We start from the raw sequence: 22,572 nt of genomic DNA, 5'->3' as shown, positions 1-22,572 counted from the left end.
GGGTTTCACCTATGAAAGGTGTAATGAGGTTCGGAAAGAAGGGCGAGTTGAGCCCTAGGTATATCGGACCCTTTGAAATTCTTAAAAGGGTGGGTGAAGTAGCCTACAGGCTTGCATTACCACCTAGTTTATCAGGGGTTCATCCGGTGTTCCATGTGTCTATGCTCCAGAAATATCATGGTGATCCGTCCCATGTGTTAGATTTCAGCTCAGTCCAATTGGATAAAGATTTGACTTACGAGGAAGAGCCGGTGGCTATTCTAGCCCAGCAGGTCCGACAGTTGAGGTCTAAGAGTTATCCTTCAGTTCGGGTGTAATGGAGAGGTCAGTCGGTAGAGGCATCTACCTGGGAGTCTGAGTCAGACATGCGAAGTAAATATCCACACCTTTTCTCCAGCTCAGGTACTTTTTCAAACTCTGTTCGAGGACGAACGTTTGTTTTAGAGGTGGAGAATGTGATGACCCAAAATGTCATCTTTAAATTTAATAAGTAATTCTGTATTCTATGACCTCAAAAAGTACCATTTATTATTTTTCGACTTGCGTGCGCATTCCGTACATTTTTCCGAAAAGCTTTTATGTGAAAAATGGAATAAAATGGGAAATAGAGCTTTAAAACTCAACTAAGTTGACTTTGGTCAATATTTTGAGCAAACAGATCCGGATCAGTATTTTAAAAATTCTGGTAGGTTCGTATCGTGATTTGGGACTTGGGCGTATGCCCAGAATCGAATTTCGAGGTCCCTAGCCCGAGTTTTGAAATTTTGATAAAAAATTAAAAGCTTGAAAGTTTAATAATTTTTAAAAAATTACTGATGTTGGATTTATTGACCTCGGGTAAGTATTTTTGTACCGGAGCTCGGTATAGGTCCACTATAATATTTATGACTTGTCTGCCGAATTTGGTGAGAATCGGAGTTGATTTGACATGATTCGGACATCCGGTTGTAAAAATATAAGTTTTAAAGTTTTCTTGAAAACTTCCTTTGATTTGGTGTCCGATTCGTAATTCTAGGTATTATTTTGGCGATTCAATCGCGCGAGCAAGTTCGTATGATATTTTAGAGTTCGAGAGTTTGTTTTTGTCCTTTTTCTCAAATTGCAAAGAAATCAAATAGAGGTCCAATCTCTTATCTTCAATCTCTGTTATTGATTTATCTGTGCGTCGATTTTTGCTTGAAGATTACCTGCTGCATGTTTCGCATAAATCAAGTGTTGCTTAGATGATGATCTATTCGTTTATGGTTTCACCATTTTGAGATAGAAATCGAATTTTTAAACTTTTAGTTTCGACAGTGACATAATCATTTGTTGTTTAATAAAATTTGAAGAAAAGAAAAAGTGGGTCCATACGCATAACTTATATTATATTTTGTAAGAATGTTTATTTAATGGGTTAAACTCAACTATTGACTTGCATATTTATTCTTAGCTTTTTGTTATTGTATGTTTAGTTTGTTGTATTTAATTTTGAGAGTGTTTAAATAATTTAGTGCATTTGTTAGTGGGCTCATGAAGTTCTAATTACTATTTTACGGATGTTATTTGGGTTTAGATATAATTTAGTCCATTTTCTAAATTAATGAAGAATGTTCCGTAAAAAGTTAATTCCAAAGTAGTTAAATCTCATACTCTTCCACGATAAATTTCATATCCATGGCTTTACAATAATCTCAAAGTCCAGGAAGAGTAATGAACATCGTTAGAGTGTTTTAGGCGCGCTTTTCATTAGTTTATCACGATTATGTATACGTTCGCGTGGCATAATTGTGTGTTTGGGCAACTTTGACCAAAAAAATCTTAATATAATAAAATGCTATCCATTGTGTACACGTACGCGTGACATGATTTTTAGCACAATAAACAAAACAGATTCACACGCTTGATTCATTTCAAAGATAATTTTATATTTTAATAATTAAAAGCGGATAGATAAAACATGAAAACCAATAAATCATAGTTTATCCAAAATTAATTCAAGCCAAGTTGTAGACAATAAAGCGATCGTGCTAGAACCACTAGATTCGAGGAATGCCTTATACCTTCTCCCCGGTCAACAGAATTCCTTATCCAGACTTTGTTTTCGCATACCAATAATAAAAGAGTTAAATCTTCCTTTGACAAGGGATTCAAATAAAAGGTGACTTGGAACACCAAAAATCAATTACAAGTGGCGACTCTGAATAACAAAATAATTCCTATTTCAAAATTGTCACTTTAATTAAAAAAACTCTTTAACCCACATCATCCATAACACACATTTCTTTTCGGGGTAGAAAAAGGGTGTGACAGCTCTGGCAACTCTATTGGGGACCTCAACCAGAATTCGAGCTTGTACATATTGACTTTTATTTGGCTTTATTAATTTTGTATATATTGTGATTTATTGGTGCCTAATGTGCTACTTTCTCACTTTTTTACCGCTTTGATATTGTTGAACTGTACATATAAGTTGTCTTCTCACGCACCCCCTCTAAATCTTCTTGAAATTTAAATTGGGCATTTGCTTGACATAGCCCGCTTTATTTGAGATAGCTGAGGTGCTTGCCACCCGGTGAAGGATTTTAGTCACATTTATTTTAGGCGGGGAGCACCACCAGCTAAGCCAGAAAGCAATGCTACCGGTACGCTAACCCTCCTCGGCTCGAGTTGTCCACTCGAGTAAGCCATTCTAGACCCCTTCTCCACTAAGATTTAAACCTAGAAGAACAAACCTCATGTCGGATATCCCTAGTAGGTTCGCTTTATTTGCATCATGTGCATTTGACTTAGCGAAGCTCGGCACAGGGGTCGGGTCCGTATAAGACATGTATCCTCTTTGAGACCATCATGTCCACTTATGTGCTACTTGCTACATTATTTGGAAGGCTTGCTTACATTGTTGACCAGCTCTAGAAAATTAGTTGAGCGAAATTAAAAAAAAAATCATTCTCTTAGTTTGGTACAAATAATCCTTTTTTAACTAAAATTTTGTAGTGGTCTAGTGTAAAGATTAATTTTCATAAAAATTAAAAGGAGAAAAATAGTCAGTTTGACTGAACTACGCAGGTTTGATTCTCACCGGATGTGAGATACGTAGGCAAACCTCATCGGTTCCGGCCTCCAATTTATAAAAATTCAAAATTATTTTCCTTCCAATTGCTTCTTTATAAGTCTTTCTTTGAGACGTCAAATCCAAAAATACTTTCTTCATTTTTAAAATGTCTTTCTCCAAAATATTATTTTTTTTAAAAAGAAATGAAAATTCAATAAATATTTTCTTTCTTTTAAAAATTATCAAAAAAAATGCAAAAATATTTTCTTTCTTGTTTAGAAGTCTTTCCTTTGAAAATTTCGAATAAAAAAATAGAGTAAATTCAAAATCCAAAATATTTTCCTTTTTAGGAGTTTTTGTGGTATATTTTTAAAAAAAAGAGATTGATAAATAAATTAGTAAAAGAGTTAGCTTATTTACTTTATTCTTGATCTTTCTCGAACTACGTAATGATCTGATTTATGCGGCGTCATGATACGTAGGCAATCCCCATCGGATTCGATCATAGCCATTAAATAAACCGAGTGGAAAAGAAAAAGAAATAAAGGAGTGACAAAAATAACAAATAAAAAGAAAGAGCGAAAAAAAAACAAGAGTGAAAAAAAAAATCCAAAAAAAGAACTCTTTGTCCAATTTGAAAAAGAAAACTTCGAAAAGTTTCTGTGGGTATGCTGTCAAATGGCGCGAGCAAGCCGCCAAGGTAAAGCCTTCAATGGACGAACCTGAAATGGTTACGGTCTTCCTATAGGCCCAAGAGGCAGACTACTTCGAGAACATGATGTCTTTTATGCGTAGACCATTCGTTGAGGTTATCAAAATTGGGGAGATGGTCGGAAATGGTTTGAAAACGAGCTAAATCTTGGGTCAAGCTGCTTTTGAGGCCGCATCACAAGTTGTTCAGAATGGTTCGGGGGGTTTGATAAACAGAAAATAGAGAGAAGATGGAGCTATGATGGATTTTAAGTTCGAGGGGGTCCCGTAGGTCATCCGACCAATCGTATATGCTTCATATGATCCCACAACACTATTATCCCCATCAAGATGATGCTTATGCTGTGGCACCGCCTCCCTATGCGGTGATGAACGTGCAACCTTACACACGGCTAGAGCATTATACACAAAACCGAGCTCCACATCCCAGAAATGCCCGTCCCTACCAAGCTCCATATAATCCCCAACCAAATATTCCCCAATACAATCCTCGCCCAAGAGAGTCCCTCAGAAGAAATCAGTTCACCCCTATTGGTGAATCATATTCAAGTTTGTTTCAAAAGCTAATCGGGATAGGTCTGCTGCATCCAGTGGCCCCGAACCGGCCAAACCCCGAGTCCCAATCACACCAAGCTGATGCTAGAGGTGAATATCACTCTGGAGCAGTGAGACACAATACTGAGGACTGTTAGACCCTTAAGAGGGCAGTTGAAGACTTGATTGAAGCTGAAAGAATCGTTCTTCGAGACGAAGAGGCTCTTGATGTGACGAACAATCTATTGCATGCTCACAAAACTGGGCCAGTCATTGGAATGATCTTTGATGATGAGGAATTTGATCTGGCACTGAAGGCCATGGTAACCATTGCCGAGACAGAAGAAAATCCAAAAAATGGTCGACAAACCTGAAAGTTCCATGTCAGACGGGAGTCTCGGTAGCCGGTCTTGCTATCATTTCTGCATCTGGATTATTTCAGGGTGTAATCCGGATGTTTTACTTTATTGTGTTACTTTCTGATGTAAACCCTTATATTTTTAAAAATTAAAAAAAATCAAATGAAATTAATATTTCATTGTCGAGGAATGTCTTTTTTCTTAATATTGTCACTTTTCTTATTCTCTTTTCAGTTCTGTTAATGCAGATTTTAATGACATGACATGCTTGCGGATTTCATGCCCATATCCTAAAAACGCTGCCAGACCGCGAAATAATGAATCAAGAAACAGAATGTTTTGAAGACAAGACTTGTAAGAAAATAAATAGAAAATTGGAACGAAGTTGAGATTCCCTCTCTTCGGATCATTGTTGAAGCCGAGATCGAGGATGATGAATGGGCCAAGACCCGGTTAGAACAGTTGACTATGATTGATGAAAAGCAGATGGCCATAGTTTGTCATAGGCAGTTGTACCAACAAAGAATGGCAGGTGCCTACACAAGAAAGTGCGGCCCAGAAAATTCGAAGTGGGCCAACTCGTTCTGAGATGTATTCTCCCGTATCATGAAGAAGCCAAAGGAAACTTTTCTCCAAATTAGAAAGGTCTATACATTATAAAAAGAGTGTTGCCGAAGGGAGTGCTGTATTTGGGAGACATCGAGGGAAATGACCCCAAGATAGTTGTTAATGCAGACGCGGTCAAAAGGTATTATGTTTGACCCCTTTCTCACAGCTTTAACATGCTCCGGTTGGAATGATGAATGCTTTCTTTCTCGCTATCCAAACACTATCAACCATTTACAAACCCATTGAGCCGATTCCCTTTCTTTGATTACCCTCTTTGGAACATAGAGGTTTTTTCAAAAAAAATAAGAAAATGAAAAGAAACAAAAGAAAAGAAGCAAAAGAAAACAAAAAACAAAACAAAAATCCAAATAAGTTCATGTTCATTGAACTATGTTTGACTTGATTCCGAAAGCATACGTAGGCAGCTTCTCTCTGGGGATATTCATCACGACTTTTGCCTCGAAATCGAGAAACCTTGCCCAGGACTATCAATACCAATGGCTGTGAAGATCCTTTTTTCGATCAGTAGTGCCCTTTGCGGGTTTTCACCAGCTGACCTCTCTCATTTCTCTTTTCACCATCGCCTTATAGTGCTTTTTGCGGGTTTTCACTAACAAGACTCTCTCATTTTTATTTTCTCTGCTTGTCATCGCCTTACGGTTCCCGTGAGGGTTTTCACCAATAAGACTCTCTCATTTTATTTCTCTCATTTGATTGCATCCGATCCAAGTAACTGTATCCTCCAATTCTTGAACATTCTAGTTGATTGATTGGAAGGACATGAAAAGGATTTGGGTAAAAAGGATTTGGAGTGAATTACAACTTTGGAACCTCTCAGGCGAGACCATCGCCGAACCATTGTAACAATTTCCCAGTTTCAACTTTTATTGGAATATGAATTTTTATTTTGGTGTGGGAGTCGGACGGTTTACACAGATCAGGCATCCAGTCCAAAAGGCATGTCATGTTCATTGAAGTCCGCATGTAATCCAGATAAGTCCTTTCATTTCCCCAAAAGGGACACCTCTTGTTTAAACTCATTTTCCATTCCATTGTTTGATTTTCTTTGAATCTCTTTCAGTCTAATTTGTTCCAAAAACAAAGGCAAAGAAGGGATGGAAAAACCGATTTATCGGGCTCTCGTTTAATATAAGCTAATATGCAAAATAAGGCACCCAACCTCGGCAGGGGCATCAAGTCGACCCCGACTGGCGATGGCGGCTGATGCTTCGAAATCAAAAACTCTTCTAAGGGGGAAATCAAATTGAAAGTACCTACAAGGGCAAAATAAAGTTGAGAAGGTTAAGTCCTAAGTGGCTAACCATTTTGGCAAAGTTTGAAAAACCAAAGGTTCCCCAATGGTCAAAGGCTCTCTGGAGCCAGAAATGCAAGTAGTATTCAGGAAACATCTAGTGACACGTTGAAATCATCATCAAAAGAAGATGGGCACAAATCCATGCTGCCAAAGATATCAAGGCCACAAACCGACCACCACTTTTAAAACTCATAATTTTTCTTTGTTTTAAAGCAGGAACAAAGAAGTGCAGAATGGTGGACGAATGTCACCAAAGGTAAGTTTCGCAAAATCTCTATTTTCTTTTATTTTCAGCATGCATCACTATTACAAATTATTTTTGTAGCTTAACCCAGGTAGAACCTTTTTGCCTATGGGGATCCAGCTCATAGTTCCGGGTAGAAGTACTCTTCATTCAGGATGTTTTACGTAGCTTAACCCAGGTAGAACCATTTCGCTTAGGGGGATCCAGCTCATAGTTCCGGGTAGAAGTACTTTTCGCTTAGGTTGTTTTACGTAGCTTAACCCAAGTAGAACCTTTTCACCTAGGGGATCCCACTCATATTTTCGGGTAGAAGTACTCTTCGTCGAGGCTTGCTTTTCGTAGCATAACCTAGGTAGAACCTTTTCGCCTAGGGGGATCCAGCTCATAGTTTCTGGTAGATGTACTCTTCACTCAGGATGTTTTACATAGCTTAACCCAGGTAGAACCTTTTCACCTAGGGAGATCCAGCTCATAGTTCCGGGTAGAAGTACTCTTCGCTCAAGTTTTTTTTTACGTAGCTTAACCCAGGTAGAACATTTTCGCCTAGAGGGATCCAGCTCATAGTTCCAGGTAGAAGTACTCTTCGCTCAGGATGTTTTACATAGCTTAACCCAGGTAGAACCTTTTCGCCTAGGGGGATCTAGCTCATAGTTCCAGGTAGACGTACTCATCGCTCAGGTTGTTTTACGTATCTTAACCCAGGTAAAACCTTTTCGCCTAGGGGGATTCCGCTCACATTTCTGGGTAGAAGTACTCTTTGCCCAGGCTTGCTTTTCGTAGCTTAACCCAGGTAGAACCTTTTCGCCTAGAGGGATCCAGCTCATAGTTCCGGGTAGATGTACTCTTCACTCAGGATGTTTTACATAGCTTAACCCAGGTAGAACCTTTTCGCCTAAGGGTATCCAGCTCATAGTTCCTGGTAAAAGTACTCTTCACTCATGATGTTTTACATAGCTTAACCCAGGTAGAACCTTTTCGCCTAGGGGGATCCAGCTCATAGTTTCGGGTAAAAGTACTCTCCACTGAGGATGTTTTACGTAGCTTAACCTAAGTAGAACCTTTTTCGCCTAGGGGGATCTAGCTCATATTTCCGGGTAGAAATACTCTTCACCCAGGCTTATTTTTCGTAGCTTAATACAGGTTGAATCTTTTCGCCTAGGAGGATCCAGCTCATAGTTCCGGGTAGAAGTACTCTTCGCTCAGGATGTTTTACATAGCTTAACCCAGGTAGAATCTTTTCTCCTAGAGGGATCCAGCTCATAATTTCGGGTAGAAGTACTCTTCGTTCAGGATGTTTTACGTAGCTTAACTCAGGTAGAAACCTTTCGCCTAGGGGATCCAACTCATAGTTCCTGGTAGAAGTACTCTTCGCTCAGGATGTTTTACGTAGCTTAACTCAGATAGAACCATTTCGCCTAGGGGGATCCAGCTCATAATTCCTGGTGGAAGTATTCTTCGCTGAGGTTGTTTTACGTAGCTTAACTCGGGTAGAACCTTTTCGCCTAAGGGGATCCAGCTCATAGTTCTGGGTAGAAGTATTCATCGTTCAGGCTATATTACGTAGCTTTACTCAGGTAGAACCTTTTTCACCTAGAGAGACTCAACACTTTTTCAGTAATACAGGGCACCAACCCCTGGTTACATTTTCTTTTTAGTAATACAGGGCGCAAACCCCTAGTTACAGTTCCTTTTCAGTAATACAGGGCACCAACCCCTGGTTACATTTCCTTTTCAGTAATACAGGGCACCAACCCCTAGTTACATTTGTTTTTCAATAATGCAAGGCACCAACCCCTGGTTACATTTCCTTTTAAGTAATACATGGCACCAACCCCAGTTACATTTCTTTTTCAGTAAAACAGGGCACCAACTCCTAGTTACATTTCTTTTTCAGTAATACAGGTCACCAACATCTGGTTACATTTCCTTTTCAGTAATATAGGGCTCCATCCCCTGGTTATATTTTCTTTTCAGCAATACAGGGTACCAACCCCTGATTATATTAATTTTTAGTAATACAGGGCACAAACCCTTAGTTACATTTCCTTTTCAGTAATATAGGGCACCAACACCTCGTTACGTTTCCTTTTCAGTAATACAGGGCGCCAACCCCTGGTTTCATTTCCCTTTCGGTAATACAGGATGCCAACCCCTAGTTACATTGCCCTTTCAGTAATACAGGGCGCCAACCCCTGGTTACATTTCCCTTTCAGTAATATAGGGTACCAACCCCTAGTTACATTTCCTTTTCAGTAATACAGGGCCCCAACTCCTGGTTACAATGGTTTTTTAGTAATATAGGACACAAACCCCTGGTTACATTTCTTTTTCAGTAAAACAGGGCACCAACCCATGGTTACATTTCCTTTTCAATAATACAGGGCACCAAAATCTGGTTACATTTCCTTTTCAGTAATACAGGGCACCAACCCCTGGTTACATTTCCTTTTTCAGTAATACAGGGCACCAACCCCTGATTACATTTTCTTTTAAGAAATAAGTAATACAGGGCACCAACCCCTGGTTACATTTCCTTTTCAGTAATACAGGGTGCCAACCCCTGGTTACATTACCTTTTCATTAATATAGGGCGCCAACCCGTGGTTACATTTCCTTTTCAGTAATACTGGGTGCCAACCCCTGGTTACATTTCCCACCAACCCCTGGTTACATTCCCTTTTCAGTAATATAGGACGCCAACCCATAGTTACATTTCCTTTTCAGTAATACAGGGCACCAACCCCTGGTTACATTTTTTTTTTCAGTAATACAGGACACCAACCCCTGGTTTCATTTCCTTTTCAGTAATACAGGGCGCCAACCCCTGGTTACATTTCCTTTTCAGTAATACAGGGCGTCAACCCCTGGTTACATTTCCTTTTCAGTAATACAGGGCACCAACCCCTGGTTATATTTCTTTTTCAATAATAGGGCACCAACCCCTGGTTACATTTCTTTTTCAATAATGCAAGAGGGCAAACCCTGGTTACATTTCCTTTCCGTAATACAGGGCCCCAACCCCTGGTTACATTTTCTTTTCAGTAATACAGGGCGCCAACCCCTAGTTACATTTCCTTTTCAATAATACAGGGCGCCAACCCTGATTACATTTCCTTTTCAGTAATACAGGGCACCAACCTCTGGTTACATTTCCTTCTCAGTAACACACGACACCAACCCTTGGTTACATTTCCTTTTCAGTAATACAGCGTACCAACCCCTGGTTACATTTCCTTTTCAGTAATACATGGCGCCAACCCCTGGTTACATTTTCTTTTCAGTAATACAGGGTGCCAACCCCTGGTTACATTTCCTTTTCAGTAATACAGGGCACCAACCCCTGGTTACATTTCCTTTTCAGTAATACAGGGCGCCAACCCCTGGTTACATTTCCTTTTCAGTAATACAGGGCACCAACCCCTGGTTACATTTCCGTTTTAGTAATACAAGGCGCCAACCTCTAGTTTATATTTCCTTTTTAGTAATACAAGGCGCCAACCTCTAGTTACATTTCCCACCAACACCCAGTTACATTTCCTTTTCAGTAATACAGGGCGCCAACCCCTTGTTACATTTCCTTTTCAGTAACATGGCACCAACCCCTGGTTACATTTCTTTTTCAGTAATACAGGGCACCAAACCCTGGTTACATTTCCTTTCGGTAATACAGGGCGCCAACCCCTGGTTACATTTCCTTTTCAGTAATACAGGGTGTCAACCCCTGGTTACATTTTTTTTTCAGTAATACAGGGCACCAACCTCTGGTTACATTTCCTTTTCAGTAATACAGGGCTCCAGCCCTTGGTTACATTTCCTTTTCAGTAATACAGGGCGTCAATCCCTGGTTATATTTCCTTTTCAGTAATACAGGGCGCCATTCCCTAGTTATATTTCCTTTTCAGTAATACAGGGCGCCAACCCCTGGTTACATTTCCTTTTCAGTAAGGTAGGGTACCAACCCCTGGTTACATTTTCTTACCAGTATATGGTACACCAATCCCTAGCTATGTTTTCCAACATAGGGTTTTCACTCCCTAATTAATGTGAGTTTAAATGCAGGGTACACCACTCCCTGATCTCTTTACCGGTATAGGGTACTCTAATCCCTAGCTATATTTTCCAACATAGGGTACACCACTCCTTAGTTGACTTGATCTTAAATGCAGGATACACTACTCTATGATATCATTGCCAATATAGGGTATATCATTCTCTCGCCACATTTACCCAACATAAGATACACCAATCCTTAGTTGAGACATCTTTTTGATAATAAAAGAACACCGTCCAAAAAGAAAATAAATTCATCATGATCTTTTTAGGGTACACCATTCCCGATCTTTTATTGATTTCAATAAAGAAGTACTTTAGAATTTTGTTACAATAACTCACGAAATTTTTCTAGTGAAAAAATTGGGGCAGAAATATTTTGTTCGTTTGTTTGTTTTGATGTCTGAGCAGGTTTTTTTTTACCTCGAGGCAGAGGGTTCGAGATGACCAAAAGAAGAATTCAATCCAGAATAAAGAAAAGAAAAGGAAAAGAAGTGAATTCAAATGCAGAAGCAGATGGAAAGGATATGAAAAACTCAAGACATGATAGAAGTAACGATCTTTACATTTTACGTTTTGATCAGAAGAAGTCGTAGAAGAATGAACTAGCACCGGCAGCTAGCAAGCATCAAGGTTCAGATCAGAGTCTACGTGAAGAACTAGTCAAGACTCAAAATCAAGTTTTAGAAGACTTATAAACAGGAATCTTGTAACTCATAGCAGATAGGTTTGTTTAGTTTCTTTTGATTTTGATGTAATAACTGGACTACACACCGGAGCCTCGACGGAACCTCACTCGACTCTCCAACTCAGCATTCCAACATTTTCCTTGAACTATACGCGGCGTAATTTTTTTATAACCCGGGATATGTAGGTTGTCCATAACCAAGACTCAGTTGCACTATTTTCTCTTATCTCTTCCCTTTTGAATAATGGTATGGCCAAAAATTAGTCATATCGCTCATCTTTTCTTTTCCTGAAAACTCTTCATGTTTTCAAGCAAAGAGGGGCATGCTGTGAGCACCTAATTTTTTACTGTGCTTGAATTTTTTCTTACTCATTTCACCAATACGTCACTTCTCACTCCATCTTTCCCGCTCCCATCCTTCCACGCGTGTCCCCGCTACACTTTTTCTTGCCCCCACTCTTTGTTCCCCCATATTTTATCCCCACTCCACTTTCCCTTGTCCCTTATGCTTGTCCTCCATGCTTGTCCTCACTCACAACCTCCATATATCCCTCCTTCAAAAGAATACACGAAAGGGGGAACAAAAAGATAGAGATATGGGAATACGGAGAAACAAAAAAAAACAGTGAGGAAAGGGAAGGAAAAAAAACGGGCAGCCTTCTTCCTCAATTGGGAGTTCCCGTCTTTCTAGAAAATTATCCCAAACTTAACTGAAAATTTCAGCTGAAAAAGTGCTATAAAAACAGCCCTTGTAACCCAGCGAAAACAGCCCCCAAAAGACCTGAAATATGCCTCAAACCACCCCAAAGTTCTAGCCTTCAACTTGTCAATACCCCCTTCATCTTCTCCAATAAGACATCTCAAAAAAAAAACGAGAAAGGAGCGAAAATCAGCTGTAAAATAGCCAAAAAATACTTCTAAAACAGCACGAAAATAATTTGGAAACAGTAGGTCAAACCGCTGCGGTTTCGCCGAGAAGCGATCTAAAACACTGCGATTTATACAAAATAATCCATATTTCAAAATTGTCACTTTAATTGGAAAAACTCTTTAACTCACATCTTCTATAACACATATCTTTTGGGGGTAAAAAATAGGTGTGACAGCTACAATCACCTGCTGAAAACATTCAGAAGATTTTTCAAAACCCCGACAACTTTGATTATTTTACATAAACTAATTTCTTTGCACGTGTATATCGCGTGATATATAGTTCACATTATACTGTAATATAAATATTACTAAAACAAGCCTTTGAGTAACTACTTATAACACATGAAATAATAAACAATAAGTTTCTATAAATAATCATGTGGATGAAAAGACAGCCACTACTAGAAATTCGGTAAAAACTGACCAAAAAAACCGACCAACGTTGGTCGGTAATGGCAAAAAACCGATCAAAATGCGATCATTTACGTGTGAACGGTATTTTTGTGGTCGGAAAGGAATACCGACCAAAGTTGGTCGGAAGTTACCGACCAACTTTGGTCGGTCAATTAAATTTAAAAAAAAATATTGCAAAAAAAACCGACCAAAATTGGTCGGTTTTTTCCGACCAAAGTTGGTCGGTATTTTAATTATGTAAAAAAAAATTCACCATCTGGGAATCGAACCGGGGTCTGTACTGTGGCAGGATACTATTCTACCACTAGACCATTTGTACATTTTGTTTTAAGACTGTCTTTTATTTGATTTATACTCTTTAATTATATTTTCGCACGAAAATAACCGACCAAAGTTGGTCGGTTTTATTAAAAGGTAAAATTACCGATCAAAGTTGGTCGGTTTTTTTAAATGACCCGCCGAATTAACCGACCAATTTTGGTCGGTTTTTTAATATTAATTTTTATTTATATTAATTAAAAAACCGACCAAAGTTGGTCGGTTTCTTGAAACATAAATTTCGCGGGACTCAAAAATAGTTTCCCGCATTTTTGCGCCAAAGAAAACCGACCAAAGTAGGTCGGTTTCGTAAAAAAATAAAAAAAATAAAAAATATTTTGAAAAACCGACCAACTTTGGTCAGTTTTTTGGTCGGTTTTTTTACCGACCAAAATTGGTCGGTCGACCTTGGTCGGTTTTTGCCGAATTTCTAGTAGTGAGCTACTTTAAAAAAAACATTCCCTTCTTATTCGAAGCTTTTCAAGTCCGCAAAATGAAGAAAAATAAATTTGGAATTCAAAATTTTTATGCAGTTCTCTAGCTATGATGGCCACTACCAGGTTAATTTCTGGAATTTTTTGGTTGTTGGGATTTAGTAGGCATAATTATTTTAACAGAAAAGAAAAGAGAAAAAAGAAGTGCCCGCAAAAATTGAGAAAAACCCCAACACAATTGTGAAGAAGATGGCCAGAGAGTTACACCAGTTTAATGCTGTACGTCCTTTTTCCAATCTTGGAGGATGGAACAACCCTCCTCTCTTTACACAACTCACCCAGAACCTAACCCTTCTCATGCGATTCAACAGCTCTTAAGTTTTTTTTCAAATCCCCCCAACTTAACTAACTGTATAACATTGCCATAACTAAACCTATCAACCCTTATACCCTAATTCATTGCTTCAGGAAGAACTTCATGTTGAGGTTTTTGTTATTTAAGATGAAATAGTCTTAAAATGAGGGTGAATGAGAAATGGAGGGAAAAATAAAATTTTTGAGTAAAATTTTAAGTTTCCCTCTCTTGACAATGAAACATTGTCCCATATTGGAAGAGGAAAAGATTTTTGGTGGGTATATATATAATTGCTCTTCTTGTAGCTCTTAAAGAGTTAAGAAGAAAGCAAGCCTCGCGCCGTCGTCGTCGTCGATCGCTCTGCTCGGCTTCGGCTTCGGCATTGATTGATTAATTTTTTGGACCAAATTTATTTGTTAATAGTAAATATTAACGTAAGATTATCCGTATTTGTAACGGATATGTTCCAATCCGTGTATTGACCACCAGCTGCAATAGCAGCCGCCTAATGCTCTTCCCACCATGGCCAAGTGCTTGCTCCACAAACAAGCTAGTGCATGCTCCACCATGAAGGGTGGAGGGTCGTTCATCTTCAAAGCTGACTGCTATAAATATGTGCAGCAGTTGTTGAAGAAAGATACACCAAAACTGAAAACGCTCAACTTTGGCTATACATTGCACTCCTTCCTCTCAGTATTTTCATACGATTTTCTAAGTTTCTACTCCTTTGTTCTGCATTGTTTTAACTTCAAACAAAGCAACTGTAAGTGTGATTTGCTACCGAACTTTGTATTCGCTGAAACACTGGGGTTTGAAGTACCGCTATACCAGTGTGTGATTCGTTCTATCCTGGGAGAAAATAATCCATAACCTTGGGTACTAGGAGGGGATTAAATTTCTTAAAGAAACACTGTGAATTCAGTGGGCTCGAATTAATTACTGTTTTATTACGATAACTTATATTTCCCAGAATTATTATTTACAAATACAGCAATATTGGCGGGACTAACAATCTTAAGGAATTTAATATTTATTTCTGTATTTGTATTATTCTTATTATTCTGCAAACTAAAACCTTTGTGGTTTTGTGTACTCCCGTTTTGGAGAGTAAAGCCTTCGTGGCGTTTTATTGGAGATTAAAATCTACGTGATTTTTACTCCAATTTGAAAACGTTTATTAAACGTTTGTTTGTGTCATTCCTTTACAGAAAAAATGATGACTGAAAGCGAAAACCAAGCTGTTCCGATGGTGACTGCCAACGCATCGACAAGCCGAACACCAGCGTTGGCACGGGCAGAAAAGCCCAAAAATTTTTCCGGGATTGATTTCAAGCGCTGGCAACAGAAGATGTTCTTCTACTTAACTACGTTATGTCTACAGAAGTTCATCAAGGAAGATGTTCCTGATCTGCCATATAAAACTCCAGAGAATGAACGCTTTGTCGTGATTGAAACGTGGAAGCTTTCTGATTTTTCATGCAAGAATTATATTCTTAGTGGACTGGATGATAATCTGTATAATGTATACAGTGGCGTGGAGACGTCAAAAGAATTGTGGAATGCGCTTGAAAACAAATATAAAACTGAAGATGCCGGGATGAAAAAATTCATTGCCGCAAAATATTTGGACTACAAAATGGTAGATAGCAAGTCTGTTATTACCCAAGTCCAAGAATTGCAAGTGATTATTCATGATCTACTTGCTGAAGATCTTGTCATCAATGAAGCATTCCAAGTAGCAGCAATGATTGAGAAGTTGCCTCCGTTGTGGAAGGACTTCAAAAATTATTTGAAACACAAACAAAAGGAAATGTCCCTTGAAGATCTCATTGTTCGGTTGAGAATCGAAGAGGACAATAAAGCTGCTGAAAGGAGAGGCCGTGGAAATTCAACAATAATGGGAGCAAATATTGTTGAAGATAACAAAAAGAGGAAGAAGGCTTCTGTTCCGAAATACAACCCAAGCAAGAAGGGGTTCAGTGGAAACTGCTACAACTGTGGGAAAATCGGACACAAATCTACGGAGTGTCGTGCTCCGAAGAAAGACAAGAAAAGGGGTCAAGCAAACATGGTAGTAAAGCATGATGATGTTGATAACTTGTGTGACATGCTTTCTGAATGTAACTTGGTGGGAAATCCTAAATAGTGGTGGTTTGATTCTGGAGCCACTTGCCATATTTGTGCAGTTAGAGAAGCTTTTGCTACTTATGCTCCTGCTGGACCCGGAGAGACAGTTTATATGGGAAATGCTTCAACAGCTAAAGTTGAAGGATATGGGAAGATATTTCTGAAAATGACTTCTGGCAAGGTCAAGACTTTGAACAATGTCCTTCATGTTCCCGAAATGAGAAAGAATTTAGTCTCTACTGGACTTCTTGTTAAGCACGGTTTTAAGTGCGTTTTTGTATCCAACAAGGTTGTAATTAGTAAGAATGAAATATTTGTGGGAAAAGGTTACCTCACCGAGGGCCTTTTCAACCTAAATGTAATGGTTGTTGAAAATAATAATAATATTTCAGCTTCTTCTTACTTACTTGAGTCAAATGATTTATGGCATGTACGTTTGGGTCATGTCAATTATAAAACCTTGCGGAAAATGATTAACTTGGAAGTACTGCCCAAGTTTGAATGCGAAAAATCAAAATGTCAAACATGTGTGGAATCTAAGTATGTTAAACATCCTTATAAGTCAGTTGAAAGGAATTCAAATCCTTTAGACTTAATTCACACAGATATTTGTGACATGAAGTCAATACCATCTCGCGGTGGAAAGAAGTATTTCATAACTTTTATTGACGATGGTACTCGATATTGCTATGTTTACTTACTGAATAGTAAAGATGAAGCAATAGACGCATTCAGGCAATACAAAAATGAAGTTGAAACGCAACTTAACAAGAAAGTAAAAATGATAAGAAGTGATAGGGGTGGTGAATATGAATCTCCTTTTGAAGAAATATGTTTAGAATATGGAATTATTCATCAAACAACAGCCCCTTACACGCCCCAATCTAATGGGATTGCGGAAAGAAAGAATCGCACATTAAAGGAGATGATGAATGCGTTGTTGATAAGTTCTGGTTTGCCACAGAACTTGTGGGGGGAAGCCATTCTTACGGCTAATCGAATATTAAATCGAGTGCCCCATAGCAAAACACAATCCATTCCATATGAAAAATGGAAAGGAAGGAAGCCCAACTTGAATTATTTTAAAGTGTGGGGGTGTTTGGCAAAAGTGCAAGTTCCTAAACCCAAAAGGGTAAAGATAGGACCGAAAACCGTTGATTGTGTTTTCATAGGATATGCGACAAATAGTAAAACATATCGATTTCTGGTTCATAAATCAGAAAATCCCGACATTCATAATAATACGGTTATAGAATCAGATAATGCTGAGTTCTTTAAAAATATATATCCGTATAAAAAGGAATGTGAGTCGTTTGGTGAAGGATCTAAATGACCTCGGGAAGAAACAAAAGAAAGTACGTGTAATCAGGAGGATCCAAGACGTAGTAAACGTCAAAGAACTTCTACTTCATTTGGACCAGATTTTGTGACTTTCTTATTGGAGAATGTGCCTCAAACATTTAAAGAAGCTATGACTTCTTCGGAATCATTGTTTTGGAAAGAGGCAGTCAATAGTGAAATAGAATCCATATTGAACAACCATACATGGAAATTGGTTGATCTTCCTCCTGGAAATAAACCTTTGGGTTCTAAATGGATTTTTAAGAGAAAAATCAAAAATGATGGCACTATTGATAAATTCAAGGCAAGACTCGTAGTCAAAGGGTATAGACAACGAGAAGGTCTAGACTACTTTGATACATACTCTCCAGTTATAAGAATTACGTCCATACGGATGTTAGTAGCATTAGTTGCAGTGTATGGTCTTGAAATTCATCAAATGGATGTTAAGACGGCCTTCTTAAATGGAGAGTTGGAGGAAGAAATTTACATGGAACAACCTGAAGGGTTTGTGGTTCCAGGTAAAGAAAAGAAGGTATGTAGACTTGTTAAGTCTCTTTACGGACTAAAACAAGCACCCAAACAATGGCATGCGAAATTTGACCAAACAATATTGTCAAATGGTTTTAAGATAAATGAATGTGATAAATGTGTGTACATTAAAAATGTTCCAAATCACATAGTCATTGTTTGCCTATATGTAGATGATATACTGATAATGAGTAATGACATTGCCAACATAAATGCTACTAAGCGTATGCTCAATAGCAAGTTTGATATGAAAGACTTGGGAGTTGCTGATTTAATTCTGGGAATTAAGATCCATAAGACTCCTCAAGGTCTGGCATTGTCACAATCTCATTATATTAAGACAGTACTTGAAAAATTCAAGCACTTGGGCTTTAAAGTTGCAAAGACTCCAATTGACGTGAATCTTGCATTAGCAAAGAATAAAGGCCAAAGCATATCACAATTGGATTATGCTCGTGTGTTGGGATGCTTAATGTATATCATGAATTGTACACGACCAGATATAGCTTGTGCTATAAGTAAACTGAGTCGATATACGAGCAATCCAGGCCAATCTCATTGGATGGCAATGAAACGAGTTTTGGGATATTTAGAACATACCCAGAACTTTGAATTGCACTACAGTAATTTCCCTGCGGTGATTGAGGGATACTGTGATGCAAATTGGATCACCGGTTCAACTGATTCTAAGTCTACGAGTGGATATGTATTCACTATTGGTGGAGGAGCGGTATCTTGGAAGTCGTCCAAACAAACATGTATTGCCCGCTCTACAATGGAGGCTGAATTCATAGCCTTAGATAAAGCCGGTGAAGAAGCTGAATAGCTTCGGAATTTCTTGGAAGACATTTCATTTTGGCCCAAACCGTTGGCACCAATATGCATACATTGTGATAGTCAAGCGGCAATTGGAAGGGCTGGGAGCGTTATGTATAACGGTAAATCTCGTCATATACGACGAAGACATAAAACCATTAGGCAATTACTCTCTAGAGGAATTATCACGATTGACTATGTAAAGTCAAGTGATAATATGTCGGATCCACTTATAAAAGGCCTAACTAGAGAGGTAGTTGAGAAATCATCAAGGGGAATGGGGCTATGGCCGAGAACAAGTCATTGTGGCGGTAACTCTACCAAGAAGACTGGAGATCCCAAGATCTAGTTCAAGGAGATCAAACAAAGTCATTAATGACGGTTCAACATTGTCAAATAAAATTTTAGTCAATTCTCGTGATGAGACAATGTTCAGTACCAAGGATAAAGCATTAAGGCTTTTTAATGATTTCTAAATTTGATACGGGGTATATCAAATAGTGTATCTACAGGATGACACGTTTAGGAATCACCTATGTAAGTGTGAAGTGTTAGCCGCTTCAAGGAGAACTTTGTAAGGCCAGTTCTCTACGCACTTATGAAACCAGGCGGTGTTCATGGCTGAAACGAACACAATAATGAGAACCAAAGACGGTTAAGGGTTGATTGTGTGACTTATGTTTGTCTAGGTATACACCAAAGATCGACGGTTCAAAGATATCAAATCTACCGATTGACCGAGTATATCCGACATAAGTTCACTACAGAAAGTTCAAAGGGAAACCTACTTATCCAGATGCGATTAATCCCTGCTTGCAAATCACACAGTTTTTCCATGCATACTTCCGTGATATAGCCATTCCCCATTCATGTGGGGGATTGTTGAGGTTTTTGTTATTTAAGATGAAATAGTCTTAAAATGAGGGTGAATGGAAAATGGAGGGAAAAATAAAATTTTTGAGTAAAATTTTAAGTTTTTCCCTCTTGACAATGAGACATTGTCCCATATTGGAAGAGGAAAAGATTTTTGGTGGGTATATATATAATTGCTCTTGTTCTAGCTCTTAAAGAGTTAAGAAGAAAGCAAGCCTCGCGCTGTCGTCGTCGTCGCTCGCTCTGCTCGGCTCGGCTTCGGCTTCGGCTTCGGCTTCAGCTTCGGATTTGGATTTGGATTTGGATTTGGTCAAATGATCGATTGATTTATTAATTTTTTGGACCAAATTTATTTGTTAATAGTAAATATTAACGTAAGATTATCCGTATTTGTAACGGATATGTTTCAATCCGTGTATTGACCACCAGCTGCAATAGTATCCGCCTAATGCTCTTCCCACCATGGCCAAGTGCTTGCTCCACAAACAAGCTAGTGCATGCTCCACCATGGAGGGTGGAGGGTCGTTCATCTTCAAAGCTAACTGCTATAAATATGTGAAGCAGCTGTTGAAGAAAGATACACCAAAACTGAAAACGCTCAACTTTGGCTATACATTGCACTCCTTCCTCTTAGCATGTCCATATGATTTTCTGAGTTTCTACTCCTTTGTTCTGCATTGTTTTAACTTCAAACAAAGCAACTATAAGTGTGATTTGCTACCGAACTTTGTGTTCGCTGAAACACTGGGGTTTGAAGTACCGCTACACCAGCGTGTGATTCGTTCTATCCTGGGAGAAAATAATCCATAACCTTGGGTACTATGAGGGGATTAAATTTCTTAAAGAAATACTGTGAATTCAGTGGGCTCGAATTAATTACTGTTTTATTACAATAACTTATATTTTCCAGAATTATTATTTACAAATACAGCAATATTGGCGGGACTAACAATCTTAAGGAATTTAATATTTATTTCTGTATTTGTGTTATTCTTATTATTCTGCAAGCTAAAACCTTTGTGGTTTTGTGTACTCCCGTTTTGGAGAATAAAGCCTTCGTGGCGTTTTGTTGGAGATTAAAATCTACGTGATTTTTACTCAAGTTTGAAAATATTTATTAAACGTTTGATTTTGTCATTCTTTTACAGAAAAAATGACGACTCAAAGCGAAAACCAAGTTGTTCCGACGGTGACTGCCAACGCATCGACAAGCAGAACACCGGCGTTGGCACCGACAGAAAAACCCGAAAAATTTTCCGGGATTGATTTCAAGCACTGGCAGCAGAAGATGTTCTTCTATTTAACTACGTTATGTCTACAGAAGTTCATCAAGGAAGATGTTCCTGATCTGCCAGATAAAACTCCAGAGAATGAACACTTTGTCGTGATTGAAGCGTGGAAGCATTCTGATTTTTCATGCAAGAATTATATTCTTAGCGGACTGGATGATAATATGTATAATGTGTATAGTGGCGTGGAGATGTCAAAAGAATTGTGGAATGCGCTTGAAAAGAAATATAAAACTAAAGATGCCGGGATGAAGAAATTCGTTGCCGCGAAATTTTTGGACTATAAAATGGTAGATAGCAAGTCTGTTATTACCCAAGTCCAGGAATTACAAGTGATTATACATGATCTACTTGCTGAAGGTCTTGTCATCAATGAAGCATTCCAAGTAGCAGCAATGATTGAGAAGTTGCCTCCGTTATAGAAGGACTTCAAAAATTATTTGAAACACAAACGAAAGGAAATGTCCCTTGAAGATCTCATTGTTCGGTTGAGAATCGAAGAGGACAATAAAGCTGCTGAAAGGAGAGGCCGTGGAAATTTAACAATAATAGGAGCAAATATTGTTGAAGATAACAAAAAGAGGAAGAAGGCTTCTATTCCGAAATACAACCCAAGCAAGAAGCAGTTCAGTGGAAACTGCTACAACTGTGGGAAAATCGGACACAAATCTACGGAGTGTCGTGCTCCGAAGAAAGACAAGAAAAGTGGTCAAGCAAACATGATAGTAAAGCATGATGATGTTGATAACTTGTGTGCCATGCTTTCTGAATGTAACTTGGTGGGAAATCCTAAACAGTGGTGGTTTGATTCTGGAGCCACTCGCCATATTTGTGCAGTTAGAGAAGCTTTTGCTACTTATACTCCTGCTGGACCCGGAGAGACAGTTCATATGGGAAATGCTTCAATAGCTAAAGTTGAAGGATATAGGAAGATATTTCTGAAAATGACTTCTGGCAAGGTCATGACTTTGAACAATGTCCTTCATGTTCCCGAAATGAGAAAGAATTTAGTCTCTACTGGACTTCTTGTTAAGCACGGTTTTAAGTGTTTTTGTGTCCGACAAGCTTGTCATAACTAAGAATAAAATATTTGTAGGAAAAGGTTACCTCACCGAGGGCCTTTTCAATCTAAATGTAATGGTTGTGGAAAACAATAATAATATTTCAGCTTCTTCTTACTTACTTGAGTCAAATGATTTATGGCATGTACGTTTGGGTCATGTCAATTATAAAACCTTGCGGAAAATGATTAACTTGGAAGTACTGCCTAAGTTTGAATGCGAAAAATCAAAATGTCAAACATGTGTGGAATCTAAGTATGTTAAACATCCTTATAAGTCAGTTGAAAGGAATTCAAATCCTTTAGACTTAATTCACACAGATATTTGTGACATGAAGTCAATACCATCTCGCGGTGGAAAGAAGTATTTCATAACTTTTATTGACGATGGTACTCGATATTGCTATGTTTACTTACTGAATAGTAAAGATGAAGCAATAGACGCATTCAGGCAATACAAAAATGAAGTTGAAACGTAACTTAACAAGAAAGTAAAAATGATAAGAAGTGATAGGGGTGGTGAATATAAATCTCCTT

General features: G+C 38.4%; 1 protein-coding gene across 1 annotated transcript; it reads left to right on the top strand.

The window, feature by feature from the left end:
* Positions 1–15,211: 15,211 nt before the first annotated feature.
* Positions 15,212–22,054, top strand: LOC138894126 (uncharacterized). The gene is made up of 3 exons (XM_070178806.1): positions 15,212–15,648; positions 21,124–21,335; positions 21,813–22,054. Exons 1-3 carry the CDS (start codon positions 15,212–15,214, stop codon positions 22,052–22,054), a joined length of 891 nt encoding a protein of 296 aa, XP_070034907.1.
* The last annotated feature ends 518 nt before the right edge of the window (positions 22,055–22,572 follow it).

The sequence above is a fragment of the Nicotiana tomentosiformis genome, chromosome 6, assembly GCF_000390325.3.
Source record: "Nicotiana tomentosiformis chromosome 6, ASM39032v3, whole genome shotgun sequence".
Classification (NCBI taxonomy): Eukaryota; Viridiplantae; Streptophyta; class Magnoliopsida; order Solanales; family Solanaceae; genus Nicotiana; species Nicotiana tomentosiformis.
Note: the sequence above shows the minus strand (reverse complement) of the source record. Positions and strands in the feature narration are given on the sequence as shown.